This window comes from Palaemon carinicauda, chromosome 19 (assembly GCF_036898095.1).
Source record: "Palaemon carinicauda isolate YSFRI2023 chromosome 19, ASM3689809v2, whole genome shotgun sequence".
Taxonomy (NCBI): domain Eukaryota; kingdom Metazoa; phylum Arthropoda; class Malacostraca; order Decapoda; family Palaemonidae; genus Palaemon; species Palaemon carinicauda.
The window spans coordinates 62,672,503-62,692,175 of NC_090743.1; the positions used below are offsets into that span (position 1 = coordinate 62,672,503).

At 42.3% G+C, this 19,673-nt stretch overlaps 1 protein-coding gene across 2 annotated transcripts in view; it reads right to left on the bottom strand.

The window, feature by feature from the left end:
* Window positions 1-19,673, bottom strand: part of trbd (trabid) — a 534,005-nt gene that overhangs the window by 413,201 nt on the left and 101,131 nt on the right. For both annotated transcript variants that reach the window (XM_068393601.1, XM_068393602.1), the window contains exon 2: window positions 17,207-18,744. In XM_068393601.1, the coding sequence (XP_068249702.1) occupies window positions 17,207-18,470 (1,264 nt within the window). In that variant the 5' untranslated portion in view covers window positions 18,471-18,744. The remainder of the gene's footprint in view (window positions 1-17,206; window positions 18,745-19,673) is intronic.

A 19,673-nucleotide genomic window follows, 5' to 3' on the forward strand; every position in this document is an offset into this window, starting at 1 on the left:
GGGTCCGACGAGTTACTCCCTCCCAAGCCTGATCTATGATCTTTAAGCAGTGCACGATATTAAAGTGGCTCTTCCAAAATTCACGCAAAGTTAAGTTGGTGCTTTGCGTGACATTAAAGCACTGCTTAAATAAGTGCTTGGTGTACAGCTTCTTAAAATTAGAGATGACTTACTGATCCATGGGCTGGAGGATACGGGTGGTATTCGGTGGAGGATACAACTCTTTGATGAATTTGTATTCGTCGATGATATCATCTTCGAGTCCGGGGGGGTGAGCGGGTGCATTGTCCAAACAAAACAAGCACTTCTAAGGCAAATTCCTCTAATGAAGGTACTTCTTGACAGCAGGGCCGAAAACTACGTTTACCCATTCCACAAAGATATGCCTAGGAATCCAAGCCTTAGTATTAGAATGCCATAGAGGAATTTGCCTTTGAAGTGCTTGCTTTGTTTGGACAATGCACCCGCTCACCCCCCCCCCCCATTCGAAGATGATATCATCGACGAATACAAATTCATCAAGGTGTTGTATCTTCCACCGAATAACACCCCTATCCTCCAGCCCATGGACCAGCAAGTCATCTCTAATTTTAAGAAGCTGTACACCAAGCACTTATTTAAGCAGTGCTTTAATGTCACGCAAAGCACCAACTTAACTTTGCGTGAATTTTGGAAGAGCCACTTTAATATCGTGCACTGCTTAAAGATCACTGATCAGGCTTGGGAGGGAGCCCCAAGGGAGTAACTCGTCGGACCCTGAATTCCGCTTGGGAGAAGCTTTGGCCTGATGCTGTTGCTCCCAAAGATTTTGAAGGTTTTGGCCCCGAGAATGAACCTGTGCTTGCCGCCGAGGAAGACGTCGAAGAGATTGTATCCCTTGGCAAGTCCATGGGTCTGGAGGTGGATGAAGATGACATCACCGAACTCGACGATGAGCATCACGAAGAGCTCACCACCGAGAAACTCAAGGAGCTGCAAGCCATGCAGCATGATGAGTTCCAAGCGCAGTTGAGTGAGTCGGAGGAGACCGAGGAGGTAGGCCAAATCTTAGGTACGGCGGAAATAAAACAGATGTTGTCATATCATCAACACGTGTTTGATTTCATCGACAAGCATCACCTACAGAAACTTCAGCTTTGCCATGTTGTTGCGCAGTTCGATGATGTTTGCTTAACGCATTTTAGTAAAATCCTCAAAAGCCGTACAAAGCAACTTTCATTCGATAGTTTCTTTAAAAAATCTTTAAAAGGGTCTAGTGATCATGATGAAAAGAAAGAAAGTGAAGTAAAGAAAAGGAAGACCGAATCGAGTGAAAGTGATGAAAATTAAAAATAAGAAAAGAAAAAATGTAAAAAAAAAATATAAAATTATAAAAATGAAAAAAAAAAATAAGCTAAGTTAAGTTAAAGTTCACATAGTGTAAGTTAGTTCAAGTTAGTGTAAGTTATCGTACAAAGTCACCGTCCCTACCTCCTCGCTGATCTTCCGTCTCCTCCTGCGTAGAAGTCCCTACACCTGCGCTGGCCTGTCGCTAAGGTAAAGTGTTACATTACAACCCGTTTTTTATTTATTATTCCATTATTATTATTCTTTTTTTTGGTTTGTAATATGTATTTATTATACAGTTATTGTATTAATATCATGTGTAATTATGTGTAGCCATTTATTAAGGATTTATTATGGGTTTTTAGGCTGAGGAACGAATTAAATCAATTACCATGTATTCTTATGGGAATACTTGCTCCAACATACGATCGTTTTAACATACGAAGTAGTTTCTGGAACGAATTAAGATCGTATGAAGAGGTATCACTGTATATATATATATATATATATATATATATATATATATATATATATGTATATATATATATATATATATATATATATATATATATATATATATATATATATATATATATATATATATATATATATACACACACACATATATATATATATATATATATATATATATATATATATATATATATATATATATATATATATATATATATATATTTAAGAGAAATAATACCCATAGAGTTAGGACAGTGAGACAAAAGAAAGTTGATAAAATTAGGAGAAGGTCGAAGTAATATTGAGCAGAAGAAATAGAGGAAAGTGAGAGAAATTTAGATTCGAACTTGGGGAGCAATTCCCCCAAGTTCGAGAGCCCTCTTGCCCGACACAATTCTTCAACAATATGAAGAAACCACATGACAGTCAAGGCATTCTCTTGTTAAGAGGGCCCAGCCTACGTGGGAAAACCTTTAACACCCACAGGGAGAAATAATTCTTTTCTGTATACTGTACAAAACAAAAATAATGCTTTAACATACCATCATTAACACTACCATTAAAATTAACGAAAGGTTAGAGAAAGGTAAATATTGCCAAGAACGTAACCACAATTGTTTACATTTTGTCAGCTAGACTCGCATAGTTAAAGTTTATTTCATTGTTATGGAATTTTTCTTTAAATAGGCTATTTATTATAAAATTATGTTAATGAAGTGTAAGGTAAATATCGTTTGGTAACATACATTATCAAACATCGTATTTAGGGCTATCAATATACTTTAATAGATTTGATACATTTTATAGTGCTTTACTCGCAGACTTTCAGCAGCTTTGCAGATACAGAAAATTTATTTTCGGAAACCAGCGACCACATAATTGGGGAATCGCATAATTCGGGGCTGTACTGTATCTTTATATTTTTAATAGAATGTTAGTTTTTTTTTTTATATTTTGTTTCCTTCAACCTTGTCTCATTATATTCTTTTTTTGCAGCACGCCCTATTCCCTGTAGGGCTTGGAGATGGCAACTAGAATTACAATCAAGTAGAGAAGCATTTTGCAGACATTTGACTTTTCTTATAGACAGAAACCCTCAAGTGTGCAGGGATTTGACAAAAACTGTTGTGACTTAGCCTACACAATGGACAGCGGTAACAAATCTATATCAAACATACTCTGTGTATCCTATTAACCCAGAGAATTGTTGGAGTGACGTGAATATTCCACTACCTTATAAACACTCTGTGAACTTGGTACTGTATAGTGATCCAGCAATGAGTAGATTCTCAACAATGATGCAGTGAAACAATTTAGACATTTCTTAATGATGTTTATTGTACTGGCACTCATCAAGTTGGCCTAGTTTGCCGCAAAAATTGTGAATAGCATCCTTTATGTTAAAGAAATGACTTATACTGAATCTTATTTCTTGTGTGAGTGACTTTGCAATCAAGAGGAGGGGCCTCAAAATAATTATTACTAGTATTCTCAACTCTTATCCATTTTCATGGGTATCGAATAACCCTGACATATTGTGTATCACAAAGGAGTGTAAGCCTTTTTTGTTTTCTTTCTGATGTAGAGGTGAGAATGTAAAGTCAGGTTCAATGTGCAACCTTGTTTTATAATCCCTTTGATCTTGATGCAAGCTAATTCAACTTTTATTTGAATTTAACCCAAATAGATACACAGTTAGGTGTGCCTTTGTTTAAACTTTTACAGTATATGGAACCCATATAGTAATAGTTCGTTTTTCTTTTTTTTTTTTATTCAAATAATTTTTTTATTATCTTGTTTTTGCGAGGCTGAAGTGTAAATGGATACTAGTGTTTCTTTACATTATAGAATATTAAAATTTGACAAAATTTATTGTTGACCTAATTATTTGTCTTTTTTTTTTATTAAATGTTTCTAATAAGTCTCTTTTATTATATTTTTTTTCCACACCGTGACCTGTTACTAGCCTAGAAATTTCTTCCCTTTCAACTAATGTTTAGTACTTACATAACCTGAAATTGGCTTACCTTTGAATATTATGCAACTACAGTCATAGCTGGGTCCCCTTGCCCAGTATAAAAATCAGGGGTTGGTGCCCAGTGCCTAGTTCTCTTGACCTGTTACCTAGATTTTTGGGAACTCCACCGTTTTACCTTTTTGTGTATTAAACAGTGTGTGGTCGGCATTCGAACACTAGGTAGTTTGCCTGCTACATTTGGCCACAGTCCGCAAACCACTACAACGTGAGAGGACGCCTATCCTAGAGTTTGCGACCTCGACCGCCTCCCCTAGGATGTTTCCCTCCATGGAAGGACTTGGAGCCTTTTTGGTCCTTAGCAGGAAAGGGCTTTTTAGAGACCTTGTTGTCATTAGCTGCAGTCCTGTTCGATGATGGTATCGGCTGTTTGGTCTGCGAGACAGCTGGTGGTCTGTAGGGCCAAGATATCAAGCCCCTATAGGGAAGAGAGTTTGGAGGGACTTCTTCCATCTCTTCGCAGCTCGCTCGACATCCCCGGGCTCGAGCAAAGAGGAGCCCTCCAGAGAGGAGTTCCGAAGTCTCACAATTTTGTAGTGTGGGACCTGGCGATGGGGTCTCTCAACTACCAAGCCTCTGTGCCTCAAGATAGTCCGAGTGCCGGATAGAAGGAACGTTTCAATCGTCTTCCTGGTTACTTCCTCAAAAAAATCCTCGATCAACACCAGGTTCCCCACAGATCCTAACCAAAGATCAAGCCAAGAAGTAGCCTGCATGGCATACTTTGAGACTTTCTCTTGCTTAAGGATCTCTGCAGCCGAGAAGGGGACTTGAAGAAGGGAAAGTCTCTCCAAGGAGTTTACCTTTGTGAGTTCCTCCAAGAAATGGTGAAGAGGAAGAACCGGGAGGGGCTCATCAAGAACCTCGTAATATCTCCTCTACTGGACACCAGCAGGTGGGAGGAGTTTCGAGAACAAGCCTAAATGAAATGAACCAAAGGCGTCTGGAGAGCTGAGCAGCCACCTTCTGCCAGGCACTCTCCAGACCTTGAGACAAAAAAAAAGCTGTGCTAGTCTTTGAGGGATTCTGAATGCCTTTAAAACGGTCCAGGACCGTGTCCTTGCCCTCCTGAGGAGCCATCGTCGGGTCAGCTAACCCATTGAGGGACCTCATGCAGGCCAGAACTTGCCAAAAGGCATGTTCTGACTCCCTCTGTTTGACTTCTGACGAAGAACTGGCAGCTTGTTCATTGTCTTCGGCCCACAAGACACCTAAGGGTGTGTCGATTTCGAAGTGACTAGATGAGGATGGTTTGACCCTCTCGGCAGGTCTTGAAACCTTCGAATAAGATTTTGGCAGGATTTTGAGTCCTTAGACTCCCTCCTTAGAGAAAAAAGGTCTCCAATGTGGAAGGTTTCGATGGAGCAACCTTCTGCTCGCCACCCACGGGGAAGGATGGAAACCTCCATGGGTCTCAAGGCCACACTGCTAACTCGTTGGACCTCTATGGGAGAAGGCTGGAAAGAGTCAAGCAAAGACTCTTCCCTACAAGAAAATCCGACTGAGGTGACGAGTGCGGAGCAGGAGGGTGTAGAGAAGTGGACAGTCACACTTGACCTCCTCTAAGACGGTCTGACGGGGGTCAACTTGACCCTAGAAGAAGATACCTTGTCAGAGACTCCTCTCTTTCTCTTCAGGGTAGAAAAAGAAACTAAAGTTTCTAAACCGTGTATCTTCGCCTTGGATCAGACAAAGAGGAGGACTCCTCCCAGGGGATCCTGGGAGTTTCTGCAGGGCGTACAGATGGTATACCTGCCGTAACGGCTTGAGTAACCGCCCTGACCAAGGGTCTAAGCCACGGCTTCTGACCGATGGAAGCACTGTCGGAGAGTTCCCCAGAAGGGAACGACGAAGGAGGAGCCCGGAAGGGAGTCTTAGCTGCTCACGCGAACTCAATGTTCTGCGTTTGCGGGGTTAGTGAGGTGACAGCGAAGGATAAGAAGTGCGTGTTTGGCGATTGATTGATTGATTCATTCATTCATTTAAAGTTTTCAGGCATCCTGACATCTAAGGTCATTGACGTCGATATCATTTATTTTATATAAAAAAATGAAAGAATATTTAATTAATACCATAAAAGGTGAATGTCATTATAGGAGTTAAATAGCTTTCAGAAGACCTGCTTCTGAAATAAATCTAAAAATGCCACTTGCATAATAGGACACATGTCCAAGAATCTTGGCAAGGATGAACCTGCCATCCTCACCTCGAGCCTCAAACAAAAATCTATTTCTTAAGTTATTATAATTGGGGCATACGGTCAACAATGGCCTCACTGTTAAAGGTACTAAACAGTCACTGCAATACGGTTGGTGTTGACCCTTCAGCAGAAACTCGTGTGTCAACCGTGTGTGACCAATACGGAGACGACAAAGAGACGTCTCCCATTTTCGGGGCATCATGTTATACCTCCAAGGAGATATGAATTTGTTACTTCTCTCATTTTATTCCCATCTAGACTATCCCAGTGCTGTTGCCATTTATTGCAAAACAATTTCTGGATGTTAGGTAGGAAATCATTACACGGAATGAGATACCTTCTTGGCAGCAACTCGGATGCAGCATTCTTCGGCAATAAATTTGCCTTCTCCTTCCCAGACACACCTACATGTGCTGGAACCCAATAAAATCGAACCATTATACCTCTCAGTCCAATAATAAAAAGCCATTCAAAGATCTTTAAAACTAGAGGGTTACTAGAATTAAAAACTTCTAAAGCTTGAAGGACACTCCTTGCATCACTAAAAATGGTAAAAATACCTTTCTTTTCCAACGCTTTTTCTCAATAGTGGTTAGTATGCCATACAGTTCAGCAGTAAATATGGAAGCTGTTAGAGGAAGTGCACTTCTACAATTAAAACCATTAATATGTACTATAAATCCAACGCCAGCATCAGATTTGGAGCCATCTGTATATATAAAAGTCGATCCCTTATGTTCTACAACATGATCCATAAAAAGAGACCTGGATTCTAAGTCAGTCATATTCTTCTTAACTCCAATAAAATATTTACAAAATAATGTCTCTGGTAATTTCCATGGAGGCGTTGATGATACCTTAAATGGAAGCACCTTAATTCTAATTATATCAAGACTGTTTCATAATTCTTTCACCTGAAAGCCATAAGGTTGAGGATTTTATGGGTGCAACTCAAAGTATGTTGAGTGCCTTACAAGGCTTGCAGTCTGAAAGGCTAAAGAATTAGGGAGTCTTTGCAATCTAAACCAATACTGAATAATAGCTGACATCTGGTAAAGGTCTAGAGGTAATTCTCCAGCATCTACAAGGAGACTTGGGATAGGTGAGGTTCTAAATGCTCCTGTGGACAATCTAATACCAGCATGATGTATTGAATGTAATATCTTTAATCAGCTTGGGGTGGATGAGGAGTATATTTCACATCCATAACTAATTTTGGAAAAAATCAAGGCCTTGTATAATTTTAAAATAGTATTGCGGTCTGCCCCCATGATATATGGGACAATACTTTTAAAATATTCTGAGCCTCAAGAAATTTAGCTTTTAATGCTTTTAAGTGAGAAACCCATGTAAGCCTACGATCAAATATCAAACCTAAAAATTTAGCTTCACTTACACAAGGTATCTGTTGACCTTTAGATCAAATATCAGACCTAAAAATTTAGCTTCACTTACACATGGTACCTGTTGACCTTTAATGTATATATCCGGGTCTGGATGTACTCCCTGGATACGACAGAAATGGACAATAGTAGTTTTACTTGTCGAGAACTTAAATCCATTCATATTGGCCCACTGGATAATTTTGTTAATAGAGAGTTGTATTTTTCTCTCAAGCATTGCCATTCTAGCTCCAGCAAATGATATTGAGAGCTCATTCACAAATAATGTTGAGAGAACATCCCGGGGAATGACTGCCCATTAATTGCTAGTGCAAACAGGGTTACACTCAGCACACTACCATGAGGAACTCCTCCTTCCTGACATTTACTCTCTGATAGTTTCCCCCACTCTCACTTGAAAAACTCTATGTGAAAGAAATGACTGAATAAATAGTGGTAGTTCTCCTTTTAATCCTAATTCATGAATGTTTTGAGTATACCATATCTCCATGTGGTATCATATGCCTTTTCAAGGTCAAAAAGGACTGTCACATGGTGCTGTTTGGAAGCAAAGGCTTCACGTTTGGCGATATTTGTTTTCATCTAGAGGAGAGCACAGAGTCGTTGGCGGCTGACGGGAAGGTCGGTTTGCAACTGAAGGTTGCTCACAAGCTGGCGAGGCCTGACGAGTCGGAGAAGAACCAACTGCTGGCGCTCGGCGAGTTGGTGATAGATGAGTTGTCGATCGGAGAGTCGGCGATTGGCAATTTTGAGATCGGCGTGCTGGCAAACGTCACATCAGAAACCTGTGAGCAGGAGATTGATGTGTCGGAGATTGGCGAGCAAGAGATTGTCGAGCTGGAAATTGGTGAGCAGGAGATGGGCAAGCTGGTGATTGGCGAGCTGGAGATTAGCGAGCAGATCGGTGAACTGGAGATTGGTGAGCAGGAGATCAAGGAACTGGAGATTGGTGAGCAGGAGATCAAGGAACTGGAGATTGGTGAGCAGGAGATCGGCGAACTGGAGATTGGTGAGCAGGAGATCGGCGAACTGGATGTCGGCGAGCTGATGAACGGCAAGCAGGAAGTCGGGGAGTTGCTAATCGAAGACCTGGAGAAGGAATGTGGTCTTTGGAAGGACAGACATCTGCAGGAAGATTGCAAACGATGTGCAGCTGTCTGAACAGCAGGAGAGTCTCGAACCAAGGTTCGCTGATGAACAGGAGATGAGGTGAGGTGGTCTGTTGAATGTCACAAGGCTGGGAAACAACGAGACCGCGGCAAGTCCAAGATGGGCGAAGATCGGGAACCATGAGAACCAGAAGGCAAAGGATCCTCCAAAGAAGAACGCTGCGAAGAGGACGGCAAAGTCTTGAAGAGACGTCTCTTCACCGAAGGTGAAGGAGCATCTCTGAGACGAAGAGGAGGGCAAGCTTGGTGAGGGCGATGACCACGATGACGATCCTCCAGAGGGGCAGGTTACTCAGCAAGCTGACCATCAGGAGGCCTCCGAAGAAGAGTTTCTATGAGTGGACTCCAGCGAACAAGAGAGGTAATCACTTGCAAGAAAGACATGCCTAGGACTTTCTTTCGCCCCCGAAGGATGGTCAGAGAGGGGGGTAGCGAAGTCTTCACTGGTGGCGGAAGAGGCAGGAACAGTCAGCTGGCAGGGCACTAGACAAATCCTCGGACACCCCGATGTCCACAACGGCCAAAGAATCAAAATTAGAGGCAGAAGAGTGCTGCCACTCCGCAACTCACTGGAGAAGACGCAGAAACACCTCTTTGGAAGGCGGACCGGGCAAACCCAGGGAAAGCCACACCTGTAAAGATGGAGAAAGAGACAAGACCTCACTCAAGGGGAGAGGCAGGGCTGCTTCGCTAGGGGAAGCAACACAGCCTCTTGAGGACCGAGGTTGTCCAGGAGTTAAATGGCCTACACCACTAATCGACAGTTCCCCAGAGGAAACCGGTTGAGAAGCTTCGAAGAAAGGTCTGGGGGACAAAAGAAGAAGTTTCGGTTTCTTTTGTTTCGAAGTGACCTTCAAAGGCAAAGAATCCCTTTTAGACTTGTTTTTTTGCCGTTACCCAAACCTTCCCCACTGGGAGGTAGCCCACTCATGAAATTCGTTACATTTATTATCCACATCACACCGCTGCTTCCTACAAGCCGAACACAAATGGCGAGGATCGGTATCCTCGGCGGACATAAGTGTTCCGCAGGAGTGGTCCTCAGGTCCAGGGCAGGTACGCATGGCCAGCATGAAGGGCACAAACACACTGAAAAGAAAAAGCAAAACAGATTAATAATGGCAGTCCATAAAAGTGAGGACGAAGAGCAGTAACAACCATTCTTCATCCAAGCCAAAAGCAAAGCGAAGCACAGTCACAAGTGTGTAAGAGGGGTAGCTACTACCCTTCCCCACCCGCTGCTAACTAGCAATATGACAAACTCGTAGATAATTTGTATTTTTCCTAACTATACAAACCTCAGCTATTTATTAGGGTTATACTTTCAGCGGAGCTGAAATGAACGAGCCATTAAAATTTAGCAAGGGTTAACTACCCACACTGGTAGTTAGCGGGGGTAGGGGGGTAGCTTGCTACCACTTCCACTCACACACCTGTGATTTAGTCACTTTGCTTGGAGGTAGGACTTCAAGGGGGATAGGGTTGGCAGGTAAGTTTGTATAAATAGCTAAGGTTTGTATAGTTAGGAAAAATACAAATTATCTACGAATTTGTCATTTGTTCCGTAACTGGAATACAAACCACGCTATTTATTAGGAGTAACTCACCCATTAGGAAGGGTGGACGTCCCTGCCAATCTAGCTTTTGGCTTTGCCCGGGTGCTCCTTATCTGAGTATGTTAGTACTAAAAAATAAGGAGTCCCTGACCTCGCTAAAACCTTGCTACGTAAGGTCCGCGGCCTACGCAAGCTGTGTGTTGAGACATGCAGAAGTGTGACTGTCCAGGTAAAGTTATTCCGAGTCTATGTAGGAAAAACCTGAAGTAACCAAGACTTTCCCAATACCACCTCGCCAGGTGTATGGGGATACAACAGCAGCTTAATACTAGGTACACAAGGGAGCATGGTTTACCTGCAGTGGTTTGAAGTCAGCTTATGCAGAGAACCCAGGATGCTGCTTTCCCCATGAGAGGGTAGGATGAAGAAAAGAATAAGAGTCAGTCAAATCTTTTCATTCACGCAGACTAAAACCGGGTAACAGTGCTCTCAACCTTCTGCTACTTGTCCAATAAGGAGCTTGAGGTATACAACCAGCCGTTGTGCAGCCACCACCGGACCGATAGAGATCGTATCGAGTTCCTGTGGGTCACGTCTTGCAGGAGAATGGTTGTGAAAGTCACCTGGAGCATTCACATTCTTTCTTGTAAAACCTGCATCACAGAGTAATCTGCTAAGAAGGACCATGCCCCTGACACTGAGTTGTCATGTCGAGATGATGTCTCGATGATCCTCCTTTTGTCTCTCCCAGTGTTGATGACAAGAGAAGGGACCCGGGTGGGCTGTTGCCGTTTTTTTTTAGGTAAAGTCTCATACCCTACCCTGGGTACAGTAACGGATGATCTGGATCGTCCGTTACCGAGTGGAGACTTGTGTAGGATCCGTCACCTCTGGAGACTGTGTATGGTGACATACTCAGGGACGAAACTGAACATTGTCTTTCGCCCTTCTTATTAATGGGCGATGTCGAAAGAGAGACCATGAAGTTCCTTGACTCGTATGGTTGCTGTCCGAGTGTGTAGGAACATTGTCTTCTTAAATCAGGAGCAAATTTGTTGCCTAGTGAAGTGGAACATCTCTTTAGAGATTGGAGAATTTGAACCATGTTCCGAGAGGAAGGTCTCAATTCCGACTGGAGAAAGGCAAGTTGTAAGTCCATATGAGTTAGGAAAGGTCTATCTATTAGAGGATGTCCCTTTCTTTCAGTTTGAAGGTGAAGGATCAAGGTTGAGTGATCATCTTTACCTGTCAAAACTGAATAGGGAGTCTTTTCCTCTTGTATATACTCGAGGATTACGCTATTGCTGGAATAGAGGTATTGAGTGGAGAGAGGCACTTTCACATGACACCAACCACACAAGACGTTAAACTGCCAAGTAGACTGATGCTGAGGAATTCCTCAGATATCTAGACAACCTTTTCGGGAAAGAGGTACTGGGTAGTCTCCAGGCGTACAATCATACCAAAGCTATAGCTTGTGGTAGGTGTTGAAGTGGGTTGTCTGTGATGTGGAGAGGGTTCTCTTGGAGACTATCAGGAGCTGCAAAAGGTTTGGAAATCGTTCTGTGTAATGCCATAGCGGAGCTAGGAGAGTCCTTGAGAGGCTGACCGACGTTCTAGCCTTCTTGAGTGCCGTTCTCCAGACAAAACAGGGACGAGACGTAAACGTCATTGTTGTACCCACCATTGTTGCCAGAGCGCCTTGGGGTCTAGGGCTGAAGAGCAACGGCAGCCTGAGGTTCAGGAGCATTGCGAACAGATCCCTAGATGGAGGACTCGGTAAAGTCGGGACTTTGTCGGCTATAAGGCGATCCAAAGACCATTCGGTATACTTTACCTGAGATGCTGTGCACAGATTGTCGGCAAGCACGTTCTTCTAGTCTGGAATGAAGCGGGCTGATACTGGTACCGAACGAACTTTGGCCCATCTTAGTGCTTATGCTGTTAGATGGGAAGGGGCTACGAGCAAGTTCCTTCTTGCTTGCCGATGTGAGCCTCTATGTGGTGTGTGGTGTTGTCGTCCATCACATCACTGAGTAGTCTGTTAAGAACCAATGAGGCTGCTGAAGGACCAGAAAGTTGGCCTTAATCTCTTAAGAGATTTAAGTGAAGGTACTTTCGAACTCTGTCCAGAGTGTTGAGGTCGTGTGGTGCAGCATTATGGTCCCTCCTCTCTTCTTTTGATGTGTTCTACGCACAGCATCAAGTCCGAGGGATGTGGAAGGATGAGAAGGTTATACCGCTCTACAGATTCTCGATTGACACCCATCCCTTGAGGTTCGTCCAAACTTCTGTCCCATGGGGGTCAGAATGTCTGGGGGATCGAGGGCTTGAATCCAGTAAGACTCAAGTCACTCTGACAGAAGTCCAAGGACTAACAGCGGCGTAAGGTTGCATTGGTAGTTAGGTAGGTCAGCTGGCAGGACGATCAGGAACTGGGATGTGCCCTTTGGAAGGGTGATCAACCACCAATGGGGACAGTAAAAGGTCTACGGAAGAGTCCAGGACCGAAGTCCAAGGACTACCAGCGGCGTAAGGTTGCGTTGGTAGATCGGCAGGTCAGCTGGCAGGATGATCAGGAACTGGGGTGTGCCCTTTGGAAGGGCAAACATCCACTGATGGCAACTGTGAAAGGTTCATAGAAGAGTCCAGGACCGAAGTCCACGGACTAAGTTGCAGCGCAAGGTTGCGCTGGTAGGTCTGCTGGTAGGATGATCAGGAACTGATGATGCCAATGAGGGCCAGTGGACCAGCAAGCTGGCCTTAGGAAGAGTTCAGGACCGAAGTCCACGGACTGAGTTGCAGCGCAAGATTGCGCTGGTGGGATGGTCAGGAACTGATGACCAGAGTGATCCTCCGAAGAGGTGTCTCTATGAGTGGCCTCTCTCGCGAACGAGAGAGGTGAACACTTTGTAGGAGAGACTTGCCTAAGACTGTGCTCCATCCCTGAAGGAAGAGAGACTCAGCAAGGGGGAGAGTAGTCTAGGAAAAGACAGCAACAGCAGTAGGAGTCTGTGAAGTGATTTAAGATGCAGGTAGTTTTCCCTCAGTAGGGGGAAACAACCTTCCTCGAAGATGAAGTGCTGATCAGGTGTTGCCATGGGCGTACTTCTGAGAGAGGGAATGACGCCCATGAGGGCCGGTGCATCAGCAAGCTGACCTTCAATAGTAGCGATCCTCCGAAGAGGAGTCTCATTGAGTGGCCTCTCTCGCGAACGAGAGAGGTGAACACTTCTTAGAAGAGACTTGCCTAAGACTGTGCTCCGACCCTGAAGGAAGAGAGACTCAGCAAGGGGGGAGAGTAGGCTGGGCGAAGGCAGCAACAGTAGTCGGAGACGATGAATTTATCAAGATGTGGGAAGTTCTCCCTCGGAAGGGAGAAACAACCTCACATCTGGGGAGGAAACTTTCCCTCGGAAGGGAAAGTTGTCCAACCCCTGGAGGCGAACCTCCTGGTTAGCGTTCTAAGATGGTCTGAAGTGCTGGTCATGTTGTCACGGGCGTACTTCTAAGAGAAGTGATGACCCTCATGACGACGTCCTTTGAGGGACGGCATTGACAGCATATTCCCCAGGCATGAACAGAACAGCTCTGCTTCGTCGGTACTCTTAGTCGAATGAAGAAAAAACTGCATAGTTAACTGGGAAAAAAAATAAAATTAATCATTTAACAGAAAATTCCCTAGGGAAGAACTCCGAAGAGGAACCCCGAGGGAACAACATAAAAATAAGTATTGCGCCCTCCCTTCCCCAGTCGACATCCACGGGAGAAGGGGGAGCAGAGTAACTGTAATAATAAAACAGAATTACAATTACTTAAATCTGCTAAGAATATTCACTAATAGTGAGAACCACTGATCCTCCGAAGGGAAGTGGTGCCCACGGAGAAAAGCTGTAAAGTTCAAATTACAATTATAATTTCACTAGAAATAATTGAGACAAACAATCAGAAGCGCAAGCTAACCCGCGAACGGGAAAGGTGCTCTTCCCAATAGTACACTGCTGTTGAAAGGTGAACGACCTTGAGAAGAGAAAGACCGTAGTCAATCTCTGAGAGGCCACATTCCCTTCGCTCAGTAATCCATGTTTCCCGTAGAAAAAGGGAAAAGGCAAAGACAATAGTTGAATAAAGAGGGTCCAGGCGATGACGATTCCTCTGCGGTGGCCGAGTCAACGGTTATATGCCAACGGGAAGGCCGATGGACCAGAGAGGGAGAGGTCGTTCCCCACGAAGTGGAACTGTGCTGGCCTTGTTCCGGTGCTAATGTACGCAAGTGTCGTTGTCGTATATGTATCACATGCACAGCACAAACACTGAAAAGGAAACTTATCACATTTCTAAACATATATATACATAAACATTAAGAATGTTTTCATATACAGGTAATGCTCGACTTACGACCTATGCGACTTATGACGATTCGACTGACTTTTTTTTTTTCAGGGTGATGACGTCATCAGTCTATCGGAAATAGGACGAATATTTCTTTGAAAATAATCTATTTTCTTGTATAAAAATAAAGTGATTTACCTTGTTTAATTATTATTTTTTCATTGTTAATATTCAGTATTTTTTTTCAGTAAAAAATACATTAAGAAGTTTTAATATCTGTCAAGTTCATATTATATGTCTGGTGACGTCACATCACTGGCAGAAAGCGACCAGGAAATACTGTACAGTGATTTCCTTCCAATAGGCTAACAATTAATATTATTATTCTCATTATCGAAATATCAAGTAACGATACAAAGTATTTTGTGGGTCTGTATCGGTTGTCATGAGTACTACGTAGCATAAATTTGACTGTACTGTATGCTAGTTATATTTAATCTCTGATAATAGATCGATGTTAAGAAAGTATACGAATAGGACAAATATTTTCTGGAAAATAATATATTTCCTTTTACATTATAAAAATAAAATACTTTTGCTTTGTAAGTAAGTATTTTCTTTACATTTCTTGCAAGAAAAAAGGAAATGAATTTACATATTTGGCAAGTCATTCTTCGTAGAGTTTACGTCACGTGTCTTGTGATGTCATGTACAGTATCTGGCGGAAGTGCGCTGACAAACCGAATGATTTCCTTTCATTGTTACCGAGTAATCTTATTCCAGCATTCCCATCATCGAAACATCGAGTAACGAAATCAAGTGTTTTAGTGGTCTGTATCATTAGTTATGAGATTAGTACAACTTACCGTAAAGTTAAGAAAAAAGTCTGATGACGTCATATTTCTGGCAGAAGGCGAGAGGCAAATCAAGTGATTTCCTTCTGATGCGTTACTATTCCCATAATCGAAACAACAAATAATGATATGGAGATTTTTTTAATAATTTTCAAAGAAATATGAAGATTTAACTGAATTAAAAATCAAAATACGGGGTAGAGAGAGAGAGAGAGAGAGAGAGAGAGAGAGAGAGAGAGAGAGAGAGAGAGAGAGAGAGAGAGAGAGAGAGGTGCATATTCCTTTTATAACTAATAATAAGGTCTATAAAGGAAATATATGAAGAATGTGATAGCCTATAACATATTGGCGCTGATATAATACTCATTATGAAGAGATTTCGAATGTCAAGAAAATTATATAAATCAGTGTTATTCGTACTATATGTGCGCATAATCGTAATACGGCAGCGTGACCTTGAGATCAGCTGATGCCAACCGAAAGTAAATCAAAAGTATTTGTTGATTATTGATATGATCAAGACACTGAAAAATAAACGTGCATTGATAAACCACAATTAAACACAATAATGTCCAATGAAATATGAAGGCTTAATATTGAACTAAAAATTGAATACAGTACTGTATGAAGCTTTAAAAATGAACAACCCGTATACGATTGCGAGAGCGAGCGCACACACACACACAGAGAAAGAGCTACTGTACACTATTCCGCATTATACATAATGATAAGATGAACTGCATGGATATTGATTTCCTTTAACTTATTGGAAATTCTAAAAGAAAAAAAAATATGCCATACGTATGTACGCCATATTTTGATACTGTAGGTAGCGGCACTTTCAGATCAACTGATCATAACCAAAGGTAGACAAAATTTTAAGTACTTCTCGATTGGTAAAATGCTTCAAAATTTGAAAAATAGAATACAAAAATGCATTAATAGAGCATATGATATCCTAAGAAACAAAATGTAATAATGATAGACATTAAGAAAATATTGATAAAATATGATCGAGACAATTGCCGAATCATAACGCATCATAAAAAATCTACGGAAACTTCATTGTTTTAGTTCGACATATGACGAAATAGACTTACGACGCACCTCTTGGTCCCGATCTCTGTCATAAGTCAGCGAATACCTGTATATACTGTACATGTATAAGAAAAAGTAAGTTAAAAGATAAGAATTAATGGCAGTCCAGAATAGGCGAGGAGGAAGAGCGGAAACAACTGCTTTCCATCCGAGCCAAAAGTAAAGTGACTAAATCACAGGTGTGTGAACGGGAGTGGTAGCAAGCTAACCCCCTCCCCTACCCCGGCTAACTAGAGGTGTGGGTAGTTAGCCCTCGCTAAATTTTAATGGCTCGTCATTTCAGCTCCGCCGATAGTATAACCCTAATAAATAGCGTGGTTTGTATTCCAGTTACGGAACAAATGGCTGGTTAACCTTTCCTAACTTCTAATAGCTTGTCCTTTCAGCTTCGCCAAAAGTAATACCTATATAAATAGCGTTGGTTTGTATTCCAGTTATGGAACAAACCACATTTTATTGTATATCACAGAAATCATTTATATCACTTTGTGAGTGGATGTAAATTATGTTTACAGTATACTGTACAGTATTGCAATTAAAAACATGTTTTTCCATTGTTATCATCATTGATTGGTATATTTTGAGGGTGAAACAGACTAAAATTTCTAAAGTTATTTCATATGGGAAAAACTGAGATACGAGCTCGATCCAAGAACAAATTATACTCGTATGTCGAGGTATTACTGTATATTCTTCCAAAGGGATTAGTGAGTTCTGGTAAAACTAAAGTAATAAAACTATACTGTAGTATCAACAAACCTGCAGATAAATATGCTTCAACTGGTTCATAGTTGCCTTCCACAACACCATTGCATGCATTCAACCAAGCCCAATCCGCTTCCCGTAATCGACGTCTAAGCTGCCGCAACAGTCGTTCAGTTTCGTAGTTATTCAGAGCCATGGCTCCTTCTCCAGGTCGATGACTGACAGCACCCGGCCCAATATTTGTGCTCAAGTTAGTAGCAATACTACTATTTTCATTAGTTTCATTCGCGTTTCTTTGGGATATTAGCTGCTGTTCTTGGACCAGAGTTTCACTAATACGAGATTTGCTAATTTCAATAATATTTTCTCGGTTTTTAGCATTAATGTCAGTCTGTTGAACATCACTTGTTTCTCGTATAATTTCCACTTTGTTGGGTATCTCACAAGGTTCACTTGGTGTTGTAACTATATTTGAACTATTATTATTATTGTTTTTGCTATCTGTTGGAGGAGGAGGAGTAGCAAGGCGGGCCGGTTGCGACTGAGCTGCAGGAGGGGAAAGACCTTTGGGGGTACCACACATGACACACTTAGTTGAGCGTGGCCAATTTTCATATGTACATGCACGGCAGCGCCATTTGTAACTAGGCACAGCCGGCTCTCCTTCATGACGAGATTGAGACTGAGTCATTCCTGCCCCTTGGGGACTACATCGTCCTGCTCCACCAGGGGGTGTTCCTCCAGGACTCTGATTTTCTGCTCCTGCTCCATGAGCACAACCTTGCTGTCCTGAAACACCTTTGTTTGGGCTTTGCCCGCCTGTGCGGTTATTAGTCGGTGTGGTGGTGGTAATGCATGATCCTGTGAATGATTTGGCAGACGTAACGAGGGTAGGAGAAGTAGTGATTGATGTAATTGCAGTGGTTGCTGAAGGAATAGGAGCAGCAGGGTTACGAGGTATGGTAGTGACAGGTTTTGTAGGCGAAGGTGAAGCTGGCTTGGCTAATGACAAATTTGCCATTTGGTCAGCTAATGAAAGGCGAGGTGTGCGGCATTGAGTACAACGTAGTGCTTTTGGAAAATTGCGGTACGTACACAAGTGGCAAGTCCATTTGTCTACCTCTTGTGGAGGAAGACCACCTTCTGGTGATGGTCTGGTTGGAGGTGCAGCCTGACATCCCAACTGGTAGATGTCGGTGCCGGATTCTACAATGAGATGGGGTGAACGGGGTACTGTACACATGGTGCACCGTAAAGCACTGGCAAAATTGAGATACGTGCATCTTCCACATTGCCATTTCTTGCCTCCTTCACTCATGTTGTCAGACACCCTCCTATGTTGAAACCAAAGTGGAGTCCCAGAATGGCAGAAGGACTATGATGGCATGTGTGGTGAACAATGACAGTGTGATGATGATGACTGAAAAATGCAAGCGTGTGGTGTTGGGAGGGATGGCGGTGGTAGTGGGTGGCCCCAAAAATTGGGGAAAGAGTGCCGTTTACCACACAACCATGGCACTCTCTTACCACTCTTGCTCACACCATACTCCACTATCTCAGCACCATTATCCAGTCTGAAATTCCAGGAGCAACTGAAAGAAAAGAAAAACAGTATATCGTATATAGTCATGGAATACTAAATATTTAAGTTATAGATACTGTAACAATCAAACAATGGACCATTTTAAATTTTCATAAAACCAAATTATCTCTTTACAAAATGACAAATTCTAAAAATAATTCATATTTTTCCTTATTACACTATACAAACCCGAGTTTTTTACTATTGGAATAGAATAACAGCGAAGGCTGGAATACCTCCAAGGGGATATACCAATCACAATTTCTCTCATCTTATTTTCGCTTAAACTATCCCAATGCTGTTGCCAATTGTTACAAATAGAATTCTTAAATTGCTGGTAAAAAACCATTACAAAGAATGGGAGACCTTCTTGGTAGCAACTCGGCTGCAGCACTCTTTGCCAGTGAATCTGCCTCTTCATTTCCAGACAAACCTGCGTGTGACGGAACCCAGCAAAATCGAACTGTTATACCTTTTAGGCTAATAATTAAAAGCCACTCTAAAATCTTTAAAACTAAAGGTTTACTAGAAATGTTATTTTCATTATAAAATAAATTTTTGAACATAATTACCCGATAGTTATATATATAGCTTACGACCTTGACGTCACGGCAGAAAATTCAAAACTCGCGCCAATCGCAGATTGGATAGTAAGGTGTACCACCTGTGCACCCCTAGCGAGGTACCTGGAACCATTCCATGATTCCTCATACAGTATCTTCAATGCCTCTAGTCTCTGGAGGGGAGGAGGGTGGGAATATGACAAATTCGTAGATAATTTGTATTTTTCCTAACCATACAATCCTTAGCTATTTAATATGGGTATTACTTTCAGCGTAGCTGAAATGACGAGCCATTAGAATTTTAACGAGGGTTTACTACCCCCTCGCTAGTTAGCGAGGGGGTAGGGAAGGGTAGCAGCTACCTACCCCTCCCCCC